Source organism: Symphalangus syndactylus, chromosome 8 (genome assembly GCF_028878055.3).
Source record: "Symphalangus syndactylus isolate Jambi chromosome 8, NHGRI_mSymSyn1-v2.1_pri, whole genome shotgun sequence".
Classification (NCBI taxonomy): Eukaryota; Metazoa; Chordata; class Mammalia; order Primates; family Hylobatidae; genus Symphalangus; species Symphalangus syndactylus.
In genome coordinates, this window is record NC_072430.2 from 141,095,579 (window position 1) to 141,120,713 (window position 25,135).

The 25,135-nt window shown below is 46.2% G+C and overlaps 1 protein-coding gene across 9 annotated transcripts in view; it reads left to right on the forward strand.

Annotated features, from left to right (window-relative positions):
- Window positions 1–25,135, forward strand: part of ACKR3 (atypical chemokine receptor 3) — a 45,585-nt gene that overhangs the window by 11,509 nt on the left and 8,941 nt on the right. For 2 of the 9 annotated variants that reach the window (XM_055291071.2, XM_055291070.2), the window contains exon 1: window positions 19,876–21,797. Coding sequence is in view for 1 of the 9 variants with exons in the window: in XM_055291069.2 (XP_055147044.1) it covers window positions 12,352–12,460 (109 nt within the window). In the remaining 8 variants the exon portion in view is untranslated. Of the gene's footprint in view, window positions 1–12,351; window positions 12,461–19,558; window positions 19,747–19,863; window positions 21,798–25,135 lie in introns of those variants that run through there. The other 7 variants (XM_063645778.1, XM_063645777.1, XM_055291072.2 and 4 more) reach the window with 7 other exon arrangements.

Genomic DNA, 25,135 nt, shown 5'->3' on the forward strand with positions numbered 1-25,135 from the left:
CCACAAAGATGTTATGAAATCAGGCCCTAAACCCACATAAAGTCTGGTATGTTATTTTGAATTCTCAGGGAACATTTTTTCTCCCTCCCACCAGAACCTAGGTTAAGATGGTAAGGTTTTCACCGTCTCCCTCATTAATCTTCCCAGGGAGGGTGTGGCATCTTGCAGGGAGGTCTTTGATCTGACTTCTTAGCTCTGTCGCCCCGCCCATCTTTCATGAGCAAACCAATTCAGGAAGAGGACAGCTGAGCAAGGACACTGTAAACCTTACGGGCAAGAGTTATCATTCAACTTGGGAGGAGAGCTCCATGTGACTCTCTAATGGCAGAGACTATGGAGCATTGTTTGAAGAGAGTTGCAGATGTTGACCTTCTCTGACATAACAGCCAATAAAAACTCACATTAGCACAGTTCAGTATTTATCTAATTGTGATTTATACTTACTGGATGCGTTTCTTGCCAACTAGCTTATTAAAAGCTCATGCACATGCATCTAAAGAGGTCATATGATCATTTTGGAGTATCATTCCTGATGACAAGCAACAAGGGCGCACATATTTAAAGCTACTCTGACAACTTTAACTTGAGCATCTTTTGGTCGAGAATTGGCATAGTTTAATTAAATGAAAAACCTAAATTACCTTAGGTCCACTTTGGAAGGAACCTGAGACTGCTTTAATGTGTTACTAAGAACTGATGGTAAACTTTGCTTATTCAATATGAGATAAGCTCTTCTCGTTTCCAATAAAATTGAGCAGAGACACTTTTCAGGTCCAGGTCTCTCTGCCCCTGCCCTCTCCCTGTGTCTTCTCCTCCAGCCCTAGCTCCGACCCTGCAGACCCAAAGGTGGAGTAAGCGGAAAGGGAGCAGCTTCCACCTTTGCTGGCCCCAGCCTGCTTCACAGTCCCTCCTTGACCTCTGTTAGCCTACCCATATCCTTTCATGGAAGTCTACATAGTCACCCCTGCTGAGGGCCCCATCGGTTCCCTGTCCCTGCCAGCAGGGTAACCTAGGTATCCTGCATTCCTCCTTAATGACCCGAAGGCTCACATCCTCTGGGTCCCCGCACACAGCGAGGTGGCATGTCTGTCTCTCTGAAAGATTAGTCTTCATGAGGCCTCTTGACTAAGTGTTGTGTCTGGTCTACTGGGAGGTATGTGGCCAGTAGGTTTTCAAGTGATTTAATTCTTAACTAAATAATAGTGGAGTCAAGATGTTCATTAGGGCAGCACCCTCCTCCCTTGGCTGCACTTCTGGGTGTGAGAACAGCAGTAGGATCACAGTTGGTGCTGGAAGACTTGTGTGTGGTCTGTGGTCCACCCAACCCATGGGTGAAAGGGAAGGAGCCACCACGGACCTGCCCTCCACAGCTGCGGCAGGTGCAACAGTGGTGGAGCCCTGCACATCCCCGGGAAGTGCATTTTGAAAGTGGACGTTACCTGTTTTGGGTTTGGCAGAAGAAAGTTGGCTGTGAACATTTATTTCTGGAGGACTGATGGGTGAACAGTGTTTGCAAATCATCAGTTCTCTAATGTGACGGAGGGAATTTCTAGCTCTCTGGTGTTTCTGACATCCCCAACTGTGAGGGCCTGTGCTAAGGCTGCCTGCTGTGGGCAGGGCACTGTCTGCTCAGGTACCCGGGGCCCTTTTGACAAGGGCTTTTTAAATGCAGGTTCATCAACAGCTCCAGTTCCATTGCCACAGCCAAACCGCAGCAGTGTGGATTCCTGTTGGGGCATAGTCTGTTTCCATCCCTAAGGCCATGCGAGGGGCTGGTTCTTCTTAGCCATTCTGCACAGTGAAGGTGGTGTATGAGGAGAATTCAACAACATCCTTCTTCGTGTCTGCCCCTGGGGTCCACTGGGCATGTAATGTGGCAGTATGGCTTTGCAAGACGAGGTCCTCGTGGGAGATGTTGGGGGTGGCAGGGTACCCAGCTGCACACACATCTGCCAGGCCAGTGTGCACGCTGCTCACCTTGGCAAAAGAAAACCTTTCAGTTTCCATTGGTGTAGTTAGGGCTGATGTGTCAACATTCTTCACGTCATCGGGCAGTAAAATACATGCTGACTGATGGCAGCACCTTCCAAGGATATCCAGGCTTGTGAGATTACTCTGCTTGGTTTCAGGCAGGTGGTCTGCACCAAGGGTGAGGCTAGGAGTGAGCAGGCCGAGACTTAGCTTCGGGCAATGTGGGCTCTCAGAGAGCAAATGAATCCAGCCTCCCTCAGTCAGCTGGGGACTGACCTGACGCCTCGTCACTGAGCAAGGCTTTGGACAAGGCATGAAACCTCTCCGAGCCTCAACCCTTCATAGGTAAAATGGGTGTCTTAGTAATTCTTTGTAGGGCTGTCACCAGGGTTCAAAGAACAATGCAAAGTCAAAGTCTCCATTAGAGAGCGGCTACTCAATACATATTTCTTACTGCTGTCCTTATGTTTATTGTTCATGAAACCACTTTCTATGTCATGTGCATTCGCACACGGCTGCCCCAGCTGGGTTGCTGCAAGAATGACTCTTACCTTTCTATTTCCCACAGCTGGAAAGCCCGGGCCCTTCCTTCTGGTTTCATATTACTAATCCTCCACCTTGTTTGTAAGTCCTTGATATGGGGACAGTGCCTTCTTCCCTGTGGAAGTTTCTGCTTCAGTTTCCCTGCCTTCCTCACCCCTGTAGGCACACCTGCCCCGCTGGGCTCTTCCACAAGTTCAGGTCCTGCCTCTGCATCTCACACTTCCCGAGGGCAGGGCTGGGAGGAACCTGGCGAGCACCGGGAGAAGTGGAAGCTTGGTGCCTCTTCTCCCTCAGCCTCCCGGTGCTCAGGGCTCAGCATATGGGCACAGCCAGGAAGTCCAGTTCTCAGGCTTCATGCCCCAAGCCCCATTTCCCCTCCCACCTGGCCATCTGAGTCCCTTGTCAAGCCTCAGGAGACCCCACTGGTGGCTTTGAGCTGGAGGTGGCTGTCCCCAAGGCCAGCCTGGTGGCTGCAGGAAGCAAAGTATGCTCCTGGCCCCCAGGAGGGACTCAGACAGCATTTCCCCTTGAAACCCTGAGGTCCTGGGTGGGCACAGCAGTCCGGCAGTGCTGTGGGTGAGCTGGCATCAGGGGCCATCCTGCCACCTGAATCTCCCAGTGTGCATTGTCTCTGTGGGAAAACTGGGTCCAGGCACCAGCTGATTCGCAGACTAACTGACTCCAACGTAAAAATGGACGGTGTCCAGACTCCTTCGCCTTCCGCACTCTGGTCTAGTAGAACAATGGCTTCTAAAAGGCAAAATGGAATATTTGCAAATAATAAAATGTGCCTTGGACTGTTTGGAAACAATGTTGTGCTTCTCCTTTTCAGTGGGAACCGGCGTTGATTGATATTTCAGCCCAGACCTCCAAGACCTGGATGGGCTTGGCTCCCTTTGCCCTTAGTTCTCTGAGCCTTGCATGTGGGACCCCTTACAAAAGGCTAGGAGGGGCTGGGCGCACCCGACTCTGAGACAGCGTTGCCCTGGTCCAGGCAGGTCAAGTAGCCACGGCCTCCACTCAGAGGCTCAGCTCTGGTCGGCCTGCTGGTCCTTCCCCTCCTTGTGGCTTGGGGACCCTCCTGTGCACTCGGGCCTGGCTTCTTCTCTTGTTTAATCAGCATTTGGGTAACTGAAACCTGGTCTCTACCCCCGTGGAACTTTCTGCCTGGGTTTCCCATCCAATACTCTGATTCAGGGTATTTACATTTTTGTAAGGAAGACCCAGGGGATTTCCCAGAGCAAAACGGTGCTGGTCTTTTAAGATGGAAATGTGCATTGTGAGCCCTTGAAAGGAGAGTGAAGAGGGAGGGAGACCTTGCTGTTCAGTTGCCCTGGCCAGGACTTCTCAATGTGTCCTCCGGGTGGATGTGAGGGCGTCAGAGGGGACAGATGCTGGGGAGAGAAGGGCTGGTCATGCGTCTGAAGTTCATTCAACTACTTTCTATTATACGTGGTGAAAATGTGAGGAAATTAGTAAAATTAGAACTAAGGGAAAATGTCAACAGTCCCCATCACCTGAAGAAAGTCACTTCTCAGGTTTTGGAGTCCCTCCTCCCAGTCTTTCCCCCCTCCTTTTCATTCTTGCGTAGTGGTGATCACTATTGTGGCAGTGATTCAAAACAACTTTCCTTTTTGGGAGGAGGGGAGACAGATAATTTTATTTGGAAAAAATGGTAAATACTTGCTATTGTTAAAAAGGTAGAAAATATAGATGAACTATGATGATGCAGTTGGAATAGGGTGATTTCAGAAGTATTTGCTTTCAAAAGAATATTTGCAGAGACATGCTCTGCGTGTAGGAAACTCGAAGTTGAGTAATAACATAAAGCATGTAGCCACGGAAGGGACAAGGGAGGGAGGGATCCAGGGAGGGAGGGGACCCCAGGGCCGAGAAGTAGGGTCATAGGAAGGATAAAGAGATATCACGCTGGCCACTTGTACGGGCCTCTTCCCAGGCCCTAGGAGAGGCCTCAGGATGTGTTCACGTTAGCAAAGTGTTTGAGAAATTTGCAGAAGTCACACATTTTAGCCAGGATCGGGTTATTCTATTTCTCTTCTCATTCTTATTTCCCTCTGCACATTGGCCCATGCTTGGTGGTTGGAGTGACACTGGCATTTTGTTTATCATGTGATATTCCTTTTCTTACAGGACTACCCTAATTGTGTCCATTCCAGGCCGCGCAACACCTGGCTCCACCTTTGTAGTGGAGATCAAGTTGCCTGCGGTTGGCTGCTTTGCAGTGCACCCTGGGGGGTGGGTGGGAGAGCAGGTGATATCTCTCTCCTCCTCCTCCTGCTGAGGGCCCCAGGGGTGAATCCCACTCTGAAGCCAGAGGCCCCAGGAGCCTTCCAGGCAGAGAGTAGGTGGAAGAGGGCAGAGAGTGGACTTGGAGGGGCAGATGGAAGATCTTGGCTCATCATATATCCAACGCCTAAGGAAAACCACAGGTGCCATTTGGCAGATATATGCTTACAGTCCCTTAAGGGGAACTCTTTAATTTTGCTTGAGGCAGAAAAAAACAGGACATGGAAAAGCCAATAAAGAAGGGCCAGAGGGAGAGAAAACACATCACAAAGGTTCCCAGCACAGGAGAACACAGGCTGAGCTGGAAAATGACCTGGCTGCTTGGAACAGGATCACAAATTCAGTGAGTTAAGTCACAGATGCAGAAGCACCTGCTTAAAGTCTGAGAACCAAGAAGGAAGCTCCCAATGGTTGAAGGCACACATGTGGACCGGCCCCTGAAATCCCTGAAGCTCAGGAGGGTGCCCTGCCATGCGGGAGAGGCACCAGCAAGCCTGTGTTCAGGGCAGCTGCAAACTGCGAGTGCTGGGCTTGTGGAGTGAGGCCCCTTGGTTTGTCAGCGTCTGCTGCAGTAAAGGGAGTGGAATGTCTCAGACGTCTTTAGAAAATGAAAATGTTTTCTTTGGTAATGTTTTGAATATTTCATCTCTACTTGTTTCCATCATTCTGGGAAGCTTATCCTGCATTGTTATTGAACAATCTGTTTGTGTAGAGCTTTGTTCAGAAAATTGTTTCCCACCTGCTGTCTGCATCACAGTTGGAGAGGGTCCTGGACAGAGGTTCACGAGGACACAGTACACCAGGAGTGACGCCAAGCCTCAGGGATGCATCCTGGGTGGATACCGAGCTTCATCTCATGGAGGAAGATGTCACTGGAAAAAGTCCCAGGTGGCTCTGATATCTGCCCCTCTCCCTTCCTCCTTTCTGGGAAAATAAGTGAGTAAGACATAGTCCCTTGATTTCGAGGGGTTAGTAATTCTTCATGCATCTTATACAAATATGTATAACATGGAGTATCACTAAGGATCCAGAGGGAGTCAAGAATTCCAAATAAGAGCTATGCAGGAAGGCATCAGGAAGAAAGTAATATTTAGAAGAAAGACAGATGTATCAGGGAAAGAAACTCCACAGTAACTTGAACAGGGAATGTTCGATTCAAATAATTTTTAATTATAACAGAGGACTGGAGTAAGGAGGGATTGGCTAGAAAGAAGTAAAGAGAACTCTAAGGAAGATGGGATTAGCGGACATAGGAGAAGTCATGACCCCTAGGGCTGAGATAGGGCATCCAGGGAGAAGCACCTGCCTCCCAGGGCTGAGGTCTAGATTTTGGAGAGAGCACTGCAGCACTCCCTGGGTGCCAGAAACCTGTCCTCTTGGGCACCAAGAAAGCTGTTCATGGGGAAGTGTCTCATTAGAGGCACCCACCACAAACAGCAAGGGGTGCAGGGAAGGGTCTGGCTGCCATGCGCTGGGAGAACTGGGCACCAGAGAAGGTGTGAGCAGGGCAGGAGCCCTAGATGCTGACACACCAAACTAGGAAACAAAACCCTTCCTCCTGCTGTATCTCTCTGGCATCCTCTCCTGTCAAGCTTAGTATCATGCCAACTGGCAAAGTAGAAATAGTTAAAGGGGCCCACACTTATTTTCACAGAACAGGCAAAAAGGGTGCATTTGTAGCTGAGAGGCAGTGAGTCAATAAGCATCAGAGTAGGGGTTCACTGAATGTCACGTTTGGAAGGGGCTCTAAAGGTCCTATATTCCACCCCCATCCTCAGGGTTTGAATCTCAAATCCTCACATGCCAATCAAGTGGTTGCCAAGCTCATGCTGAGGCATCCACAGTGGCAGGTGGCCTCCACTTCCTGTCTGAGATGCTCAGGAAGTTCCTGCTCACACTGAAGCAGTGCTGCTTCTGGAAATAACGAGGTCTCACCTGACAGCCCTTCAGATACATGAGCCGTTTTTCTGCTGTGCTTTTTCTTTGCTTTTGCTTTGTCTCTTGTAAATTACACATCTTACCTCTGTGACAATTCAGAATCTTCACTCTATACCAATCATGGGCACGAGTACACTCCTATAGGTCTAGGTCTCTGCAGGGGTGGGGAATATCTCCCCTCAAAAACTTGCTCCAGCTGCACTCTGATAGTGCAAAATGGAGCAGGACCATTGGACCATTTCATATTTTGCCATTTCATCCATAACTGACCTCGTTTTGCTGGTCATGGTGATTGATCTAGGGAGTGACTCCTGATCTGTGTCAGAAATGTGTCAGGAAAGAGAAGTCCCTTTTCATACCTGGTCATGAAACTAAGAAGAAATGAGCCCTAAAAGCTGCCTTCAGCTCTGATTCCAGCTTGAGAGGATGCATCCAAGAGAAGAGAGAAGCAGAGAAAAGAAACAGAGAAGACATCCTGATGTCATGACAGCCCCTGGTTCCTGTCATTCCTGAGGCCAACTCCGCCCTCATTCTGCCTCTGTGTGGTTACATGAGCCAGCAGATGCCTCCTTTTTTGCTTAAACTAGTTCTGGTAGGGTTTCTGGAAATTATCAACAAATAATATCAACTTACATGGCCTTCTTACCTTAAAGGAAAAACAAAAAAAGAAGCAGGGGGCATTGGCTCACTCCTTTGCCACAGGGCTTCTGTAGAAGCAAATGTCACTTTAGCTAGAACTGGGAGTCTGTTGTGAAGGATGTTTAGGGACAGCATATTTAGAAACTAAGATCTTGCTGCTCCCCATGTCTTCCCTTTCCTTTCTCAACAATTCAGTCCTAGAGCAACTAGGTGGGGGGAGTCTGCCACGGGAGCCACAGAGGCTCAGAGTGGGGTGAGGAGGGTGTCCGGGATGGGGGCTCCTGTGTGAGGAGTTACAGTCCATGTGGGATGAGGGGAGCATTTTCACGGAAGGGTCGCCCCGTCGGGGTATCAGGTCGCAGACAGGGTGAGGAGGACATCCACAGCAGGGGACCGGGAACAGGCAGGAGTTGGAGCCTGAGCAGGAAGAGGGTGCTTGTGTGCAGCCAGGGTAGGGCTTGCCACGGAGACGGGAGGCCAGTTACTGTGGGAGGCTGAATAAGAGCCCCCAGAGAGGTCCACATCTTGAGCTCCAGAACCTGTGAATCCTCCCTTATAGGGCAAAAGGGGTGTGATTAAGTTCAGGGCCTTGAGATGGGAGATTATCCTGAATTATCTAGGTGGGGCCACTGTAGTCACAACGGTCCTTACATGAGGGAGGCAGGGGGTCAGTAGTAGGGGGTGTGAGGATGGAAGCAGAGGTTGGAGTGATTTGAGGAGGGGCCCAAGCCACAGAATGCAGGTGGCCCCTGGTAGCCAAAAAAGGCAAGAAAGCAGATGCGGCCCCAAAGCCTCCAGAAGGAAGGCAGCCCTGCTGGCACATTGATTTCAGCCCAGGATATCTAGAATTGTAAGAAAATACATTTGTCTTTTTGTTGCTGTTGTTTTTTGAGACGGAGTCTCACTCTGTTGCCCAGGCTGGAGTGCAATGTTGTGATCTCGACTCCCTGCAACCTCTGCCTCCCAGGGTTCAAGCGATTCTCCTGCCTCAGCCTCCCAAGTAGCTGAGATCACAGTGCCCGCCACCATCCCTGGCTAATTTTTGTATTTTTAGTAGGGACGGAGTTTTGCCATCTTGGCCAGGCTGGTCTCGAGCTCCTGACCTCAGTTGATCCCCCCACCTCGGCCTCCCAAAGTGCTGGGATTACAGACATGAGCCACTGCGCCCTGCCATTTGTCTTGTTTTAAGCCACTAACATTATGGAGATTTGTTTCAGCAACAATAAGAAGCTAATAAAGTTACATCCAATGGGACTGAGCAAATAAATATTATAATGAGGACAATGGAAGCTAGGTCTCTCACTGTGGAGAAGGGAGTTACAAACACGGACATGGAGAAAACTTGAATGAATTTTGTATAATGGATTGGAATTAGAGATGCTGGTGGGAACCAATTACTGTTAATACAGATATGTGCATATATATTTTCATGTGAACGTGTGTGTGTGTGTGTGTGTGTGTGTGTGTGTGCGCATACGCATAGATGTCTTGGCTTTTACCACTGAGAGAGCCTGGGAGTTGCAACACACCAATAGCAAGAAGCACACTTTGCACCCAGATCTCGGCTTCTAAATATTGTTTTCCACTAAGGTTCCTTGGAAAGGCAGATTCCAGGGAATCTTAAAGAAAGTGCAAGATGAGCCTGCACTGACTTTTTGTGCCAGAAAATGAGGAAGTATTCAAAGAATGATGGCCATATATTGAAAGGACGCAGAGGCTAGCCCCCACTGGCCAAATCAGGAATAATCTGAGCTGTCAACTAAATACTGAGAGTGATGGATTATAGATCACGAAATAGAACAGTAAACCACAAGTTCATACAGATGGAAATAAACAGATAAATAAACTGAAAGTTTGGGAATGAGATATTTGCATACACTTAAAGAATATTCCTTCAAAATACTTATTAATGACATAGAGAAAAGAGAGTGGAACAGCCTGACAGCCAGTTCCAATCACAGTGAACATCATCAGTCACGGGACAAATTGGTATTGGTGACCACCGGATGGGTTGCCATGAGAACACACCCTCACTTCTATGATATGCATGCCAGAAATGTGAGACCTGAATGTCATCATAAAGAACCATCAGACACATCCAAATGGAAGGATATTCTACAAAATAATCAACCTGTTATGTTCAGATGTGTCCAGGTTATGAAAGTCAAGGGAACACTGAGAAACTGGGCCAGACTGAAGGAAACTAAAGAGACCAGCAACTAAATGCACCGCGTGATTCTGAGGAGTCTTTCTCTAGAACAGACGCGCTTGGGATAGTTGTGATGCAGGGCAGGTTCTTGGCTTCCCTCAGGAAAGGGCTCAACAGCCAGCTGGTGGTGGAAAAAAGCAGCTTTATTGAGTCCGGCAGTGATGCATCTCCGTGCCTGCTCCTTGGGGAGCAGGGCAACCCCATAGGCAGTGCGTGGAGAGTAGTAGCCTATGGGCCACTGCTAGTCATATTTCCATCCACTTTTAATAACATGCTAATAAAGGGGCGGGTCATCCAGAAATAGCTAGGAAATGGGTGGTAACTTCCGGCTGTTGCCATGGCATTGGTAAACTGTCATGGCGCTGGCGGGAATGGCTAAGGGTGATGGGCAGCGAGAACAACCAGAGACGCTTTTTGTGTCTTTTTCTAGTTTTGGCCTGTTCTCAATCTGGTCTGGGAGACGAGTCCTGCTGACCGCCTACCTCTGCTGGCAAAACTCGAGTGGGGTCTGGGAACTTGAAGGAAGGAAAGTGTTGATGCTAACTTCCTGATTGTGTGGTTACATTGGGATAAAGCGGCAGAATATCCCTATTTGTGGGAAATACACACTTAAGTATTTTGAGGGTGACAGGGCATGAGTTCAGCAACCTTCTCTCAAATGGTTCAGGGAATAAAGATTCTTTGTTCCTTACCTTGAAATTTTTCTCTAAGTTTATGGTTATTTCAAAATAAAAAGGAAGGAAGGGTCTCCCTTATTAGTTTTGTTTCATGTTGTTTTAAGCTCTTTAGAGTATTTTCAAATGTAAGTGGAAACGAAAAAAATATAACTATTAGCATATATAAAATTTAAATCTTAAAATCATGATCAAATCAAATAATTGGAGTAGATATACTGAGATATTTATTCTTTAATTCCCTTCAGGACTTAGACATTTTTAAGCTGAATCATTTTTATGTTTTGAAGCTAAAATCTATATATTGATGTTTGAGGAGTGTGAAATCACAATACTTCAGAATGTTACCAACTTTTCAGAAAAATGCGACCTGGGTTTGACCCTATGTGCTTAGTAGCCCATTAGGCCCTCTGTGCTTTGATATACTCTCATGGCAAAAGTTTCCTGGCCTTACTCAGAGATCAGAAAAATTCTTTTCTGTGTCAAACTTTACAATGAAATGAAAGTAGAGAAAGTAATACTTCACTCAGAACTTTATATTCGGGGTTTTTTCTTTTCTTAAGAAACCGAAAGCTGAGAATGAAAAATTTCAAATACAGGTAACAGCAAGTAATATAAAGTATATCTATGTACCCACCAATAAGGTCTAACAAATGTGAATATTTTTGCCTAAAAAATAAAAATATTGTAGAGACGTTGAAAATATTCCTATGTATCTCCCTCCATCTCATTTCCCTCTCTCCCTGCCCCAGGGTAACCTCTGTCCTCAAGGTGGTACATAGCCTTTCTTCCATCTGTGGTTTTTTGTATAGCTCTACAAACAATATGTGCTTTGCTTTGAGCGCTTTAGAACTGTACCTAAATAGTATCACTTTATATGAACATTCTGCAACTTGCTTTTTTTATTGGGGTAAAATTTAATGAAAAGCACAGATCTTAACTGTACAGTTGATGTCCTTTGATAAATGTATATACCCGCATAACCACTCCTCCAGTGGGAACACAAAACATTTCCAGCGCCCCCCAGAAAATTCCCTTCCAGTCTATCCCGACCTCTAGAGATGACTATTTGATTTCTGGCACCACAGATTAATATGACTGTCCTTCAACAGACACACGGTGTCTTTGCAAACACAAATTGACCATAGTGTGTGAGTCTATTTTTGGACTCTCTATTTTGTTTCCTTGCTCTGTTTGTCCTAGTGACAATACCACACTAGGTCCATTAATATAGCTTTATAATAAGTCATGAAATTGCAAACTGTGAGTCTTTCAACACTTTCCATTTCAAGGGAGTGTTAGCTATTTTTAGGTCCTTTGCATTTCAATAAAATTTAAAATAAACTTGCCAATTTTGACAAAAAGAAATTTCTGCGATTTTGATTAGGACTACATTGAATCTACGGAGCAATTTGGGAGAGCACTGACATTAACAACATTTATTTCAAATCTTTTGAATACATATCCGGAAGTGGGATTGCTGGATCATATGGTAGTTCTATTTTTAATTTTTTTTGAGGAGCCCCATACAGAGTCCCATAGTGGCTGCACCATTTTGCACTCCTGCCAACAGCGTGCAAGGGTCCCAATTTCTCCACATCCTCACCAGCACCTGTTGCCTTTCTTTGTAAAGGCCATCCTGTTAGGTGTGAGGTGATATTTCGTTGTGATTTTGATTTACATTTTCCTGATGACTAGTGACATTCAGCCATTAGTCTTGAGTTTGATGATCTTTTTTCATATGCTGATTGGACATAGGCTTGTCTTCTTTGGAGAAACATCTATTCAAGTCCTTAGCCCATTTTTAAATTAGACTATTGTTTTTATTCCCTGTCGAGTTGTAGGAGTTTCTTATGTATTTTAGAGATTAACCTTTTACTAGATAAATGGTTTGCAAATATTTCCCCCCATTCCATAGGTTGCCTTTTTACTCCATTGATTGTTTCCTTTGCTGTGCAGGTTTTTAGTTGTATGTAATCTCAGTTGTTTATTTTGTCTTTTGCTGCCCGTGCTTCTGATGTCATTGCCAAAATCAATGTCATGAAGCTTCTCCCCTTTGTTTCCTTCTAGGAGTTTTACAGCTTCAGATCTGGGTGTTTATCCAAAAGACTTGAAACTGGGGTCCTGAGGAGATGCAAACACTTCCCAGTTCGTTACAGCACTATTCACAGTATCCAAGGTAAGGAAACAGCCTAAATGTCCTTTGTCAGGTGAATGGATAAAGGAAATATGGTATATACATACAACAAAATATTACTCCGTCTTAATAAAGAAGGAAATTCTGATATACGTGACAACATGAATGAAACTTGACATTTTGCTATGTGAGAGAAGCCTGTCACAGAAAGACAAATACTCCATGATTCCATGTATATGAGGTATCTAAAATAGTGATCTCATAGAATCAAAGAGTGGAATGATGGTTACTAGAGGTGAGGGTTTAGGGGATGGGAGTTACGAATCAGTAAGCATAAAGTTTTGATATATAAATGTATAACATTATATCTAGTCAACAATAATATATTGTACAGTTAAAAATTTGTTGAGAGGGCAGATCTCCTTTTAAGTGTTCTTACCACATTAAAATAAAATCTAAAAAAAGAAGAGTATGGAAAGAAAATAACAACACAAGTGAGTCTCCCAATCCATGAACAAGATCCTTCTCCATTTATTTTATTTTTCTTTAATTTCCCTCGGGACTATTTTTGTTGTTTTCAGTTTAGAGGTCATGACTGTCGTTTGTTAAATCTATTCCTATGAATTTTATGTGTTTCAAGGTGATATATACAAACACAACTGACTTTTTTTTTTTTTGAGATGGAGTCTCACTCTGTTGCCCAGGCTGGAGTGCAATGGCACGACCTCCGCCTCCTGGGTTCAAGCGATTCTCCTGCCTCAGCCTCCCGAGTAGCTGGGATTACAGGTGCGCGCCACCATGCCTGGTAATTTTTGTATTTTTAGTAGAGATGGGGTTTCACCATGTTGGCCAGGCTGGTCTCGAACTTCTGATCTCAGGTTATCCACCCACCTTGGCCTCCCAAAGTGCTGGGATTACAGGCGTGAGCCACCACACCCGGCTGCACGACTGGCTTTTGTATACTGAGTTTGTATTGTTCAGCTTTTCTAAATTGACTTATTAGTTTTTGAAGTTGTTTTGTACACTCATCAGGATTTTCTGCATAAATAATCTTGTCAATTGATAATAAAAGTTGTTTTACATCTTTCTTTCCAATCCATATGGCTCTTATTTCTTTTCTTCTTCCTTGTGCATTAGCTAGAGATTCTAGTACACTGTTGAAGGGAAATGGTGAAAATGAATATCCTTGCTTTGTTCTCAATTTTAGAAGTGAAGTGTTCAACCATTGAGTATGATGTTGGCTGTAAGTATTCATATGAGGCTTACATCGAATTCATACATGTCTAATATCAAATTGGGGAGTAAGTCAAATCAAAATCATTCTATTTTTAGTGCAAGTAAAGTTGTTACCATGAATTGATTTTGAATCTTGCCAAATGCTTTATTTTATTAATTTAGCAAGTTATACTATTTTCAAATGTTAAACCTATTTTGCAATTCAGGTATAAATCCCACTTAGTCACAGTATATCGTACATATTGCTGGATTTGCTTTGCTTTTTTATTTTTAAAGGGTTTTTATGTCTATCTTTATGAAGGATATTGGTCTGTAATGTTTTCTAGTAATGTTCAGTTATTTTCAGTTTGGGTCTCTCATAAATAGTCCTGCTGTAAACATTTTTGAGTATTTCTTCTGGTGCAATGTATACAACTTGAAGTTGGGCATGTACCTTGCAGTGAAGTTTCTGGGTCACAAGGTATGAGCATGTTCAACTTTAGTGAATACTGCCAAAGTGGACGTGCCAATTCACATTCCTACCCCCAGGGACAGCAGTGCCCCTCAGAGTGTGGACTGTCAGCTATTTGTTATTAGATTGCAACGAGGTAAGTTCAGAAATTCAGTGTCAGCATTTAGAAACTTTTATAGAAATTTGATGTTGCTTTGACGTACAAATACACAGTCTCTTCTCGTCCAGCAGTGCATTGACCAGTTTGGATACTGTCATACTTGCATTATGAAGTGGGTGTGGGAGGAGCTTCACAATGTGGACCATGTGTTTTGTTCTGCAATGGAAATTTATAAAGAAAGAAAGGCCGATCTCTCACCACGTAGCGCTGGAGAAGCACTGGTGCATGAGAATTCTGGTGGTTCCACATCCTTGTTCACACTCAGTAATTTTCATGTAAGCCCTTCTGGTTGGTGTGCAGTTGGATGGCATCGTAACTACAGTTTGTATTTCCCCAACGACTAAGGAAGTTGCCCCACCTTTTCATAAGTGTATTGGTTTCATATGTGTATCTGCGTATTCCTAGGTGTGAAGTACTTCCAATTTTCAAAGTATATGTGTTAAGTTTTCCTAAAACATTTACCCTGGATACTGTCCCCCTTCCCCACTCCCATATTTCCATGGCGAAGCAGGTGGGCAAAATATGGAGAGGACAAAAACCTGATTCACAAATGTCATTCACCTGACTTTATTCATTTAGTCAATATTTATGGACATCCGACACGCACCAAGCACAGTGTGTGGAAACAGGGATGCAGAATTGAATAGAATAGCAATGTTCTTGCCCTCTATGGATTTATACTCCAGTTGGGGAGAAGACAGATAGTGCACTGATACCTTTGGATGGTAGTAAGTGCCACGAAAAAATAGGATAACAAGAGAGTAACTAGGATGGGAAGATTCTTTGGTTAGAATGGCGAAAGAAGGTTTTCTAAAGCAATCATATTTAAGCCTGCATCAAAATAATGAGAAGGAGGTGGCCATGTAACAGGCCAGAAAGAGAATTCCAGGAAGCGAGAGTGTCAGGTGCAAAGGAGAAGCAGAGTGGTCTGAGGATTAATTAGAGAGCACTCCTCTACTTTGGTCAAAATTGACATGAGAGACGCCATAGATACCTAGTGCGGTGGATACTGGTGTTGCTGCTCCCAGATGCCGGGACCCCCTTAGGTTCTGATGTGCCCCCCCTCCACCGTTAACGTGGGTTTACTGCCCAGGCTTGCGACTGGAACTGACCCTTGAGAGACTGTCTGTAGGTGGGTTACTGCAGCCGCTGTGCCCACACAGGCTGTGATCAGGAAGTATCTGAGGGGCTGCACTCTCCCTTCTACCACCCAGCAGCCCTAATCCAGTAGTTGGAAGATGTAGGGGTATGAAACCCCAGCCCCTGTGACAGCAGCTGGGGTGAGGCAGGAGAATAGGGTCTGGAGACAGGGAGCCTAAGGCCCACCGGCCTCTGACTTCTTGGAATTGGACCGAAAGGAAAACTCCACCTCTCCATGCCCCTACGACAGGCGCCAGAGGCCCCTCCCTCTACAAAAAAACCCCCCTCTCGGGAAATGCCTCTGATTGGTCAGAGGCCAAGGCTTCACTTCAGCCTGATTGGTCACAGGCCAATCCTTCATTCCCATAAGGTGTAAGCAATTGGAGGACTCTATTGGAGGCCTCTAAAGGGTACCTAGGGGTGTTACCAAATTCTTCTAGTTTAATAAAGACCCTAAAGAACATTGCAACTGGGGCTCTTGAGCCGCCTGATGGATCCTGCTCCCAGTCTGTGGAGTGTACTTTCGCTCAATACATTTGTGCTTTTGTTGCTTTGTTCTTTTGTTGCTTTGTTCTTTTGTTGCTTTGTTTGTGCATTTTGTTAAATTATTTGTTCAATGTGCTAAGAACCTGGATCACTCAGTCAAGACCTTCTATCTGGTAACAGGGGCAAACTCAGGGTGTCATTCAGGCTCAGAGAGCCATGGGGATCACACTGAGGCTGAGATTTAGCCAGAAATCATACCCTTGGTTGCCCTTTTCTCTTTTCCTTCCTAGTTTTTTTTTTTTTTTTTTTTTTTTTTTTCCCTGAAAGCACTTCCTTAATAAATCAGTTGTCCCTGAACTCTTACCTTAGGGTCTGCTTTTAAGACTTAAAAAAGTCTGCAGTCTTAGGACTTAACACCCCCTGCTATAGGTTTTTACAATTGTTTTTCTTTTAAGAATGTATTTTTCCTGTGGTACTAGGTAAGAGCATGTGCCATGGAGTCGGGCACACTTGGATTGGAACGCCATTGCCATTCAGTCACAGCCACCCTTAGGCAGGTCACCTAGTCTCTCTGGGCCTCAGTTTCCTCAATTACAAAAGTGGGATAAAGACACTGCCACCTTTATGGCTGCTGTGAAGATTAAATGAGAGAAGATAGGCAACATACTTAACAGAAAGATGGGAAAACAGTGAACACTCAGATTTACTTATGACTATTAAAACTTTCGTTGTTTTTTTTTTTTTTTTTTGAGATAGAGTCTCGCTGTAACCCAGGCTGGAGTGCAGTGGCGCGATCTTGGCTCACCGCAGGCTCCACCCCCCGGGGTTCATGCCATTCTCCTGCCTCAGCCTCCCGAGTAGCTGGGACTACAGGCGCCCGCCACCTCGTCCAGCTAATTTTTTTGGTATTTTTAGTAGAGACGGGGTTTCACCGTGTTAGCCAGGATGGTCTCAATCTCCTGACCTCGTGATCCGCCCGCCTTGGCCTCCCAAAGTGCTGGGACTACAGGCGTGAGCCACCACACCCAGCCGACTATTAAACCTTTCTAAATTTCATCAGAGCGTTCAAAAATGTTGTCAAGCCTTGGAATATGTATCTGTTGCATTCCTTTAAAACTGTATGCTATCACTGGAATTTGACTGGGAACAGAGGAGAGAGGAGGAAGAGAAATAGCCATTCTAGGTACCTGCAAGAAACCACTCATGTGCATCCTCTCATTTAATCCTGACAAGCACCCAGCTAGAATAGAAGGTTCTATTATAATTATAAAGATAGGAACCTACAATTCAAAGATGCTGTTATATGAGGAGACATGGTGTTGAAGAGGTTAAAATATGCGATTCCAACGTATTGACTAAGTTCAACACTTTAAAAACAGCAGGTGCAACAAGATGACTTTGACCTTCCTGCTGTTTCTCAAAAGCAGAGGGTGAAATTCCTATGTGAAAGATGCCCTCCCTAGATGATGCAACATTTTTCTATAGTCAAAGTTGAAGCTGGGAGAGTTCTGTACAGATCTTGTTAAAAATAACTCTTATCTTTTAAGCCTCTCCATATAATTTAGTGGCTTCTTCACAACTAACTCTTCTCTGTCCAATCCACTACATAATTAACTGACTTTAGCTACTTCTTTGGGGTCTTCATTTCTTTATGAGGGCTCCTGTGCTGTGTGAAGTTTGAATTAAGTTTTTCTCCTGTTAATCTATCTTGTGCGGATTAAATTCTTGGACCCAGCTGGGACCCTAAGAGGAGGGAGGTAGACTTTTCCCACCCCTACATTGTGTATATATCAGGGTTCCAAGCCAGGTTTTCTGGACAGAGGAACCCAATCCCCTTGAGTTGAGGGGCTGTCTTTGCAAAGACCCCCCTGCAGAAGGGGGCTTGGTGTTGCGGTTATTCTGGGGGAGTGTCCAGTCCCAGGTGAAATGACGCCTGCCATGCCCAGCTACCAGATAATGAAGCTTCTTCCCAGGGTCACAACTCCAAGAATGAGGAATGCCTCGTCCTCAGGCCAGTGGCGCAGCTGAGCCTCTCTGGGGTCATATCACAGTCACCATAACTGCACTGTCTCCACTCTAACGGGGCTCCCAGAGCACAGACCCTACCTGCCGCCGCTGTGGCCCACCAGGATCCTCGCACTTTTAAGTCAGGTGCGGTTTCTGGAAGAAGCCTGGTGGTGCCATGTCTACAGGCAAATCAGATCCCAGAGCAGACAGAGCTGACCGTCTGCCCTGTGGGGCGTACAACCCCAGGTGCAGATTACAGACAGGGAAGGAGGGAGGAGCTTAGCTGAAACCCCTTCCTGACCCCTTTCCAATGAGCACTCAGGGATAGCAAAACATCCAGGAACTTTGAGTTCTGGGTCAGCTGGGACAGCTGTAGGGACAGCGTCCTGTTAGTGCCTTCTCTGAGTTTTCTATTAGATGCCACCAAACACATTCCTACCCAAAGGAACCATTATATTGGACCTTATTGAAAAGGTTAAAATATGCATTCTGGCATGGTAACTGTTTCAGTGAAAGGCACTTGAAAAACAGCAGGTGCAAGATCACTCTCCCCATACCAGAAGGAAAGACAGCATCCTTATCCTTAGGACTAGAAGCTGCCACCTAAAGACTACTGCATAGCGTCACTCTAATCTTTGTAGTCACATTTTCAAAGTTCATTCTTCTCTGTTCAATCTAGTATTTAAGTAGTGGACGCGAACTGCTTGCTCGGGTCTGCCCTTCCTTCCTTCCTTTCCTTCCTTCCTTCTTTTTCTTTGCTAGGGCCTGCATTTCTCTGTTGCTTTCTTTCTTGCTTTCTTTGCTCGGGTCTTCATCTCTTTCTTCTTTGTTTCTTTCTTCCTTCTTTTCTTTCTTTCTTTCTTTCTTTCTTTCTTTCTTTCTTTCTTTCTTTCTTTCCTTCCTTCCTTCTTTCTCTCTCTCTCTTTCTTTCCCCAAGGAGGATTTGCCTGCCTCCCTCCCTCCCTTCCTTCCCCCTTCCCTTCTTTTTCTTTTTCTTTTGACAGAGTCTCACTCTGTCGCCCAGGCTGGAGTGCAATGGCGCAATCCTGGCTCACTACAACCTCCGCCTCCCGGGTTCAAGCGATTCTCCTGCCTCCCGAGTAGCTGGGATTACAGACGCGCACCACCGCGCTGGGCTAATTTTTTGTATTTTTTAGTAGAGATGGGGTTTCACCATGTTGGCCTGGCTGGTCTCGAACTCCCGACCTCGCGATCCGCCCGCCTCGGCCTCCCAAAGTGCTGGGATTACAGGCGTGAGCCACCGCGCCCGGCCGGGTCTGCATTTCTGTATGAGGGCTCCCATGCCGCGTGAAACTTGCAGTATGCTTTCCTCCTATTCATCTATCTTATGTCAATTTAATTCTCGGACCCAGCCGGGACCCCTAGAGGATGGAGGTGGAGTTCTGCCCTTACACTGAAAACACAATCTACCAAAAGCAGAGACACTCTTCAAAACTTTGAAAAGAGACTTTTAGGTCCTAGGGCAATGGAATCTCTTTTTCTCAAAAAGCCCTGCTTGCTTACCCTCTCGTTTTCCCCCAGGTCTATTTTCTGGGACAGGGTGGGAGGCCCAAGGAAGACAGCAAAGTTCAGGCCCCAAGCACCCAGCTCCTCCTCCTGGGGTGCGAGCCTGGCCAGGGTTCCCCACCTACCCCGCCCCATTCCCCGCTGGCGCTTGGTCCGCCCCTCCCCGTCTGGAAGCCTCCAGCACCCCCGCCCGGCGGAACTAGGGGACGGGTGGGGGACGTCGAAGGGCGAGGGCGGTGACCCCGGGGCCAGAATCCTCGCAGGCGCCTGGGCCGGGTGCCCGGCCGTGCGTGAGTGCGGAACAAGTCTGGGCGTGGGGAAGTGCGTGGGTGCGGGGCTGAGTGCGGCCGTGGGTGGGTGCGGGGCAGGGCGCGGGGCCGGGTGTGGGTGCGGGGCTGGGTGCAGGCCGTGGGCGGGCGCGGGGCCGGGGCTGGCGGGGCAGGGCGCAGGCTGCTGCAAGGCGGCCTCGTGGATTCTGGCCCCGGAGCGAGGGCGGGCCCCGGACACACGAAGTGGGTGCTCCTTTTTAAAAAAACTGCGTTGCGTTTTCCTTCTTCCACGTTAGCATCCTGTCCGGGGTCCCATGTGGCCTTTCTTCCAGCGACAGTACACTTAGCTCAGAACGGCTTCACACCCACTCTGTGTTTCCAGCGGGCGCGCAGGCTCGGCAATGCGGAGCGCCTTCTCTGAAGGACAGGCCCCGGAGTCACGACTACAGCCACAGAAAGCGGAAACCGAGCTGCAGTCCAGAGGGGATCCCCGTACATTTCCAGCGGGCTCAGACACAGGGTCCCCCACAAGAAGGAAACAGGACAGAAAAAGTCAGGACATGTATGCTGTAGAGAGTCGAGGTCTCGCCTAGATCTTGGGTGTGGGTAGACGCAGCCGCTCGCAGTTTTCCTTTCCAGCGTCTCTGGGGAGCCTGGAGATGTGCTTGGTGCCGATGTGACACGAAGAGTGATTGCGCTGTCCTGCAGAGGCGGTGGCGGGGCGCTGCGCTCGGGCTGGGAAAGGCCGGCCCCAGGGCGACCCCTCCGGAGGCCCCCGGAGAGCAGGTGTGCGCCTCGCCTCCCGCTGGGCAGCCAGTTCAGGAGAAAAATGTGAAGCTTTTATCCAAACAAAATATTTCTTTTGTTAAGGGCTTTCTCCACACGGAGACTTTCTAGCCACGTGAGACTTTGACCTCCCAGTCCCCCAGATTCAGCGCTGGGACCGAGCGTCTGCTGTTATTTTTAGTAGAAGTATAAAAAGAATCTCGAAAAGTTTTAGCTCTGGAGAAGGCGTGAATACAGCTGATGACTTCACACACTCCACTTGAGCCGCTCTTTAAGAACTCCAGGAGATCAGAAAGCAATACGAAAGCCAGAGCATTGCACATGGGATGGGCTGGCGGGTGGCCTTTGGGTCCCTATCTTATGGGCGATTTTTGTAAATGGGGCATTAGAGATGAGTATCACCTGGATCACATTTTTAGGTTGAATTCCTCCATGGGGGGAGCTTTAGCAGTACGCTTCCAAATAAGAATGTAGATTGCAATAATTGTAGTAAAGTGTTTGCCAGACTCATCTCAGAGAAAGACATTATCAAAAGGCATTTATTATCTTCCTAATGCGTGTCTGGCACTGGGCAGACACTGTAGAATACTATCTTGATTAGAGTCTCAAGGATTTTGTACCTAAAGTCCTTTACAAGTAAAAGTATTCAAGTATAATCTATTATAAAGACTCTTTTCCCCACTTGGGGGATATACGGTGTGGTATCGATTCATTGGTCATCCCAAAACTGTTACTTCTGTTTTGGAGGAATTAACAAGGAAAACCCAGGCTTAGTAAATCAACATCGAAGTTCAGAAGTTCAGAGTAATTTGCCTTGGGAACAAAGTCCTCCCTGGAGCGAAGAGGCATTCACAGGAACTCTTGGTGTTAATGGGATTATTCAAGATATACCTGAGACCAGATAAATATTTGATGATTTTGCCAAGCACTAAGGTTTCTTTGCAGTTTTTCTTCGGCTGACGTTTTCCCCCATGGGGTTTAGACCTTGTGGCTTCATCAGATTTTGCAAATGAAAGAAGGCTGGGGTTTCCCAAGAGTACGCTTGTGCAGGAAACAACAGACTAGTGAGGTTTACAAGAGGGGTGTGTGTGTGTGTGTGTGTGTGTCTGCCTGTGGGATGGGGGTGGCACGGGGGAGAGAGAGATGTGGGTTACAAAGCTGCCATCTAGAGGCTAGAGGCTCTTTTCTGCAGTGTATATAATGCAAGTCTGCAGCCAGCAGAGCTCACAGTTGTTGCAAAGTGCTCAGCACTAAGGGAGCCAGCGCACAGCACAGCCAGGAAGGCGAGCGAGCACAGCCAGCCCAGCCAGCCCGGAGGTAAGGAAACAGTGCTCGGGCAGCAGCTGTGCTCGGAAAGAAGGCACGGCTTCTGCTCTTAAGCCAAGTGGTCTTTTTCAAAGGACTTCTTTAAAATCGCTCACATGGGTGCTTTTGCATCTGTGGGTCTGGTTTCTGAAAACCCAGGCTGCACGTAGCTGCATTGCAAAGTGCTTTTGCTAATTCGGAGGGCTTCACCTTTCGCTTCAGAAAGCAAAGGGCAGTTTTCTTAAGTCACTTGCAGAAGGAAGTTTCCATGCGTATTTAGGAATCTGGTGTTTATTTGCTGTGTGGCTATTTAAGCTCCAGTAAGCAGGGGAATTTTGCGAGAACACAGACTATCCATTCTGCCTGACCAATTTGGCATGGGGATTAGCTTGGCACCCACTGTTTACCTGTTTTGCTTCTAGTATATCAGTTTGGAAACAGATAAAATTGGCAGTAAATACATAATTCCAGAACGATGAACACTTAATATAAGACGCATCCTTAAATGGAGCAGAAAACTGCTGAGAATCTTTGTGAGTCCAAGATGTATTTGAATTCAGTACTTTGGGGGATTTACCAGAGTTTGTAAGTCCGGAAGCTATAAACGTGAATGTTAAATACAGCCCGGTCTTCTCTTCTCTTGATGGCACGCTTGCTAATCTAATTTGAGTATTGTTCTCTTAGAAGCTGTTAAGTCCAAATTCAATTGTGGGGGTGGGTGGGGGAAGCACACGCACAAGTCTACTATTTTGCAGTTTAAATATACTCTTCAGGTAAAATGTGGATTTTGTTCAATTTTGTTGGCATGTGCAAAGATTCAAGGACTGACTGAGAGAACTTTGGAGTGAGGTCAGGGATGGGTGGTTAGCCAAGACTTGTAACTTCCAGGGAGAATGAGAAGTTGTAAAAGTCAGACTGGCTGTCTCTCTTTCTCTCTTCCTCTTTCTTTCTTTCCTTTTGCTCACAACAGGATTACTTAGTGTTTCAAAAGTGGGAGAGAGCCTCCTTAAATGGTTTACAGCCCTTTGAATGTATCTGGTGTAGTGACATCCCCTGAAACTTCAGTCTGCAAAGTCTCAACATGGTAACTTTGTTCTTTTCCTTTTTAAAGGCAGACGCTGCCTTTAGTGTCCCTTTATTTATTCCAGGAAAAATGTGGACATCAGCTAGGCACGCCTAGCAAAGAAAGTGGAGGCTGCTGGTTTCTGTGCTTTTAATTTTCCATAGATTTTAAGTGGATAAACTGCTCGTCCTTCTTTCATCAGAATATGAACTTTCCCCAGATGGAAAGCCTTTTTCTAAAGCAAAGTTGCACATGGGAGCTCTAGCTTGGAAACAATTTGCTCTTTTTTCCCCAGTCTCTGCCATAAACACTTGAATGTGCACACAACTGCAGAACTTAATGCCACAATCTCCAGGAGATTGGGGGGCGGGGGAAAGCTGCCCAGGATGGGGGTGGGAAAGCAAAGGAAAATGGAGAAATGGCTGTAGTTTGCTGCCCATCAGCTTTTTTCTTTTAAGGGGCAGACATTGCAGTCGTAATTTTAAAAAAGTTCATAAAGCATCGCCAAGGCAGCATGCCTGTGCGACACACGCAGGACTTTGGGGGTGTGTTTTCCCTGTATTAACAGCAAGTCGTTGAAGCGTTGAGAAGGTATTATGATTTCTAATCAGGCCCAGAACAGGCCAAGTATAGGCTTTCTGAATGAAAAAAAAAAAAAAAAAAAAAAACCCAAAACAAAAAACCCTACTTAATCAGGAACAGTGGCTTTTTGTGTGATCATTTTAGGGAGAGAGCTCCTGTTTTCAAGTCGACGTGAGGGAAATTGGTTGAAGTTACTCAAACCTGAGGCTGAAGGGCAGTCACTTTATAAACCTTAAGAGTAACTGAGGAGAAAGAAAAAGATCTCAAAGACTGCAAAACTTTAGATTCTTTCTCAGTGATTTTGTAGAACATGAGGGGAATTTGGGGCCAGAAGGCATTTGTACCTTTAAACCAGGCAATCAAATAACTTAGTTTTATTATTAGAAGCAAGAATAGTAGTAAAACACCTTCAATTGGATTGCATGTGTGTAGGCGTAATTCAGAAAGAAACTAAAGATTGTGTCACGTCAAGTGTTTATTAAAGTCCAGGAAGGAAAAGACAAAGCTCCAGGACACGTATTTTCAGTTGAAATAAAAGCAAGCAAGCCAGAAATAGACAGATCAGGACAGGGAGGCGTGCAGGGGGTGGCCCTGATTTTGAATACTTCATGGTTTCCTGCAGGGAATATTTGATGCTTTTATTGACTAATTTGGAATTGAAAAAAAAAACATTATTGCTTCGATATTAAAGTGATCAGGGAATTGCATAATTTTATGGTGACAATTTTAAAGAGCCACAGGTAGTTTTGGAAGCAGACTGTGTTTTGTTCCAGGCACTGAAAAAGTGGATGGGGGCCGAGACTATCTCAGGTGGCTTTGAACCGCTGTTGGCAAAGGGGCAGATAACGAGCCCAGGGCAGTGCGGGCGACTTTGTGTTTTGAAGTCTGGGTCAGCCAGATAGTAAGCAGCTTTTGCTTCTCCTGCTATAAGAGATATGTAGACATCCTCCCTCAGTTGTATATGCAGAGCCTAAGTTTACACAGTGTCCTCCTGGGAACCCCATTGTGTCTGGCTGAGGGCGGGGGTGAGGAGGCTCTCCTAGCCTGGCTGACCTCCCACTGCCTTGTCCCAGTCCTAAGCTGGGTGGGAATCAGGGCTCTGGTTACACTGGGCCAGCCCAGATGGCAGCCTTTGTGACGTGGGAATCTCTGGACCTGCTCTTGTGGATATAGCTTTGCTTCCATGTCGGGCAGCTGAGCACAATAGACCAGATCAGGTTTCTGGACGTGGGATTTATTTGATCCACCAAATCCTTAAAGTGGACGAGGATGTCCCATGTGTTCATGTGAAGTATGTCTAAGGACCCTGGGCAGAGGTGGACTGTATCTGAATCAGGGTATAGAGTTTTCTGTAGTTATTATTTTTTGAGTTCTCAAGTAATTCAAAGCAGGTATGTACTTGCATAAAATAAGATCACTCATGGTCACTAGTGAATGTGTAGTCAAGACTGTTTTCCACTTGCTGGCAGCAGAGGGGACAGACAGCTCCCCATTCTGCTATCAGCCCTAGCAGATAGTCACAGAGAGTCCGCCTGGGCCAAAGCTCCCCTAGGTTACTTGGTTGGTTTCCCCATAGATTCGATGTAGCATTGGTTGAAAACACACAGACACACACACACGCACACACACACCCCACTCAATGATGCGCAGTTGCCTAATGGTTCTTCAGAGGTAGTGTGGATTCTCCTGATTTAACTTGCAGGCT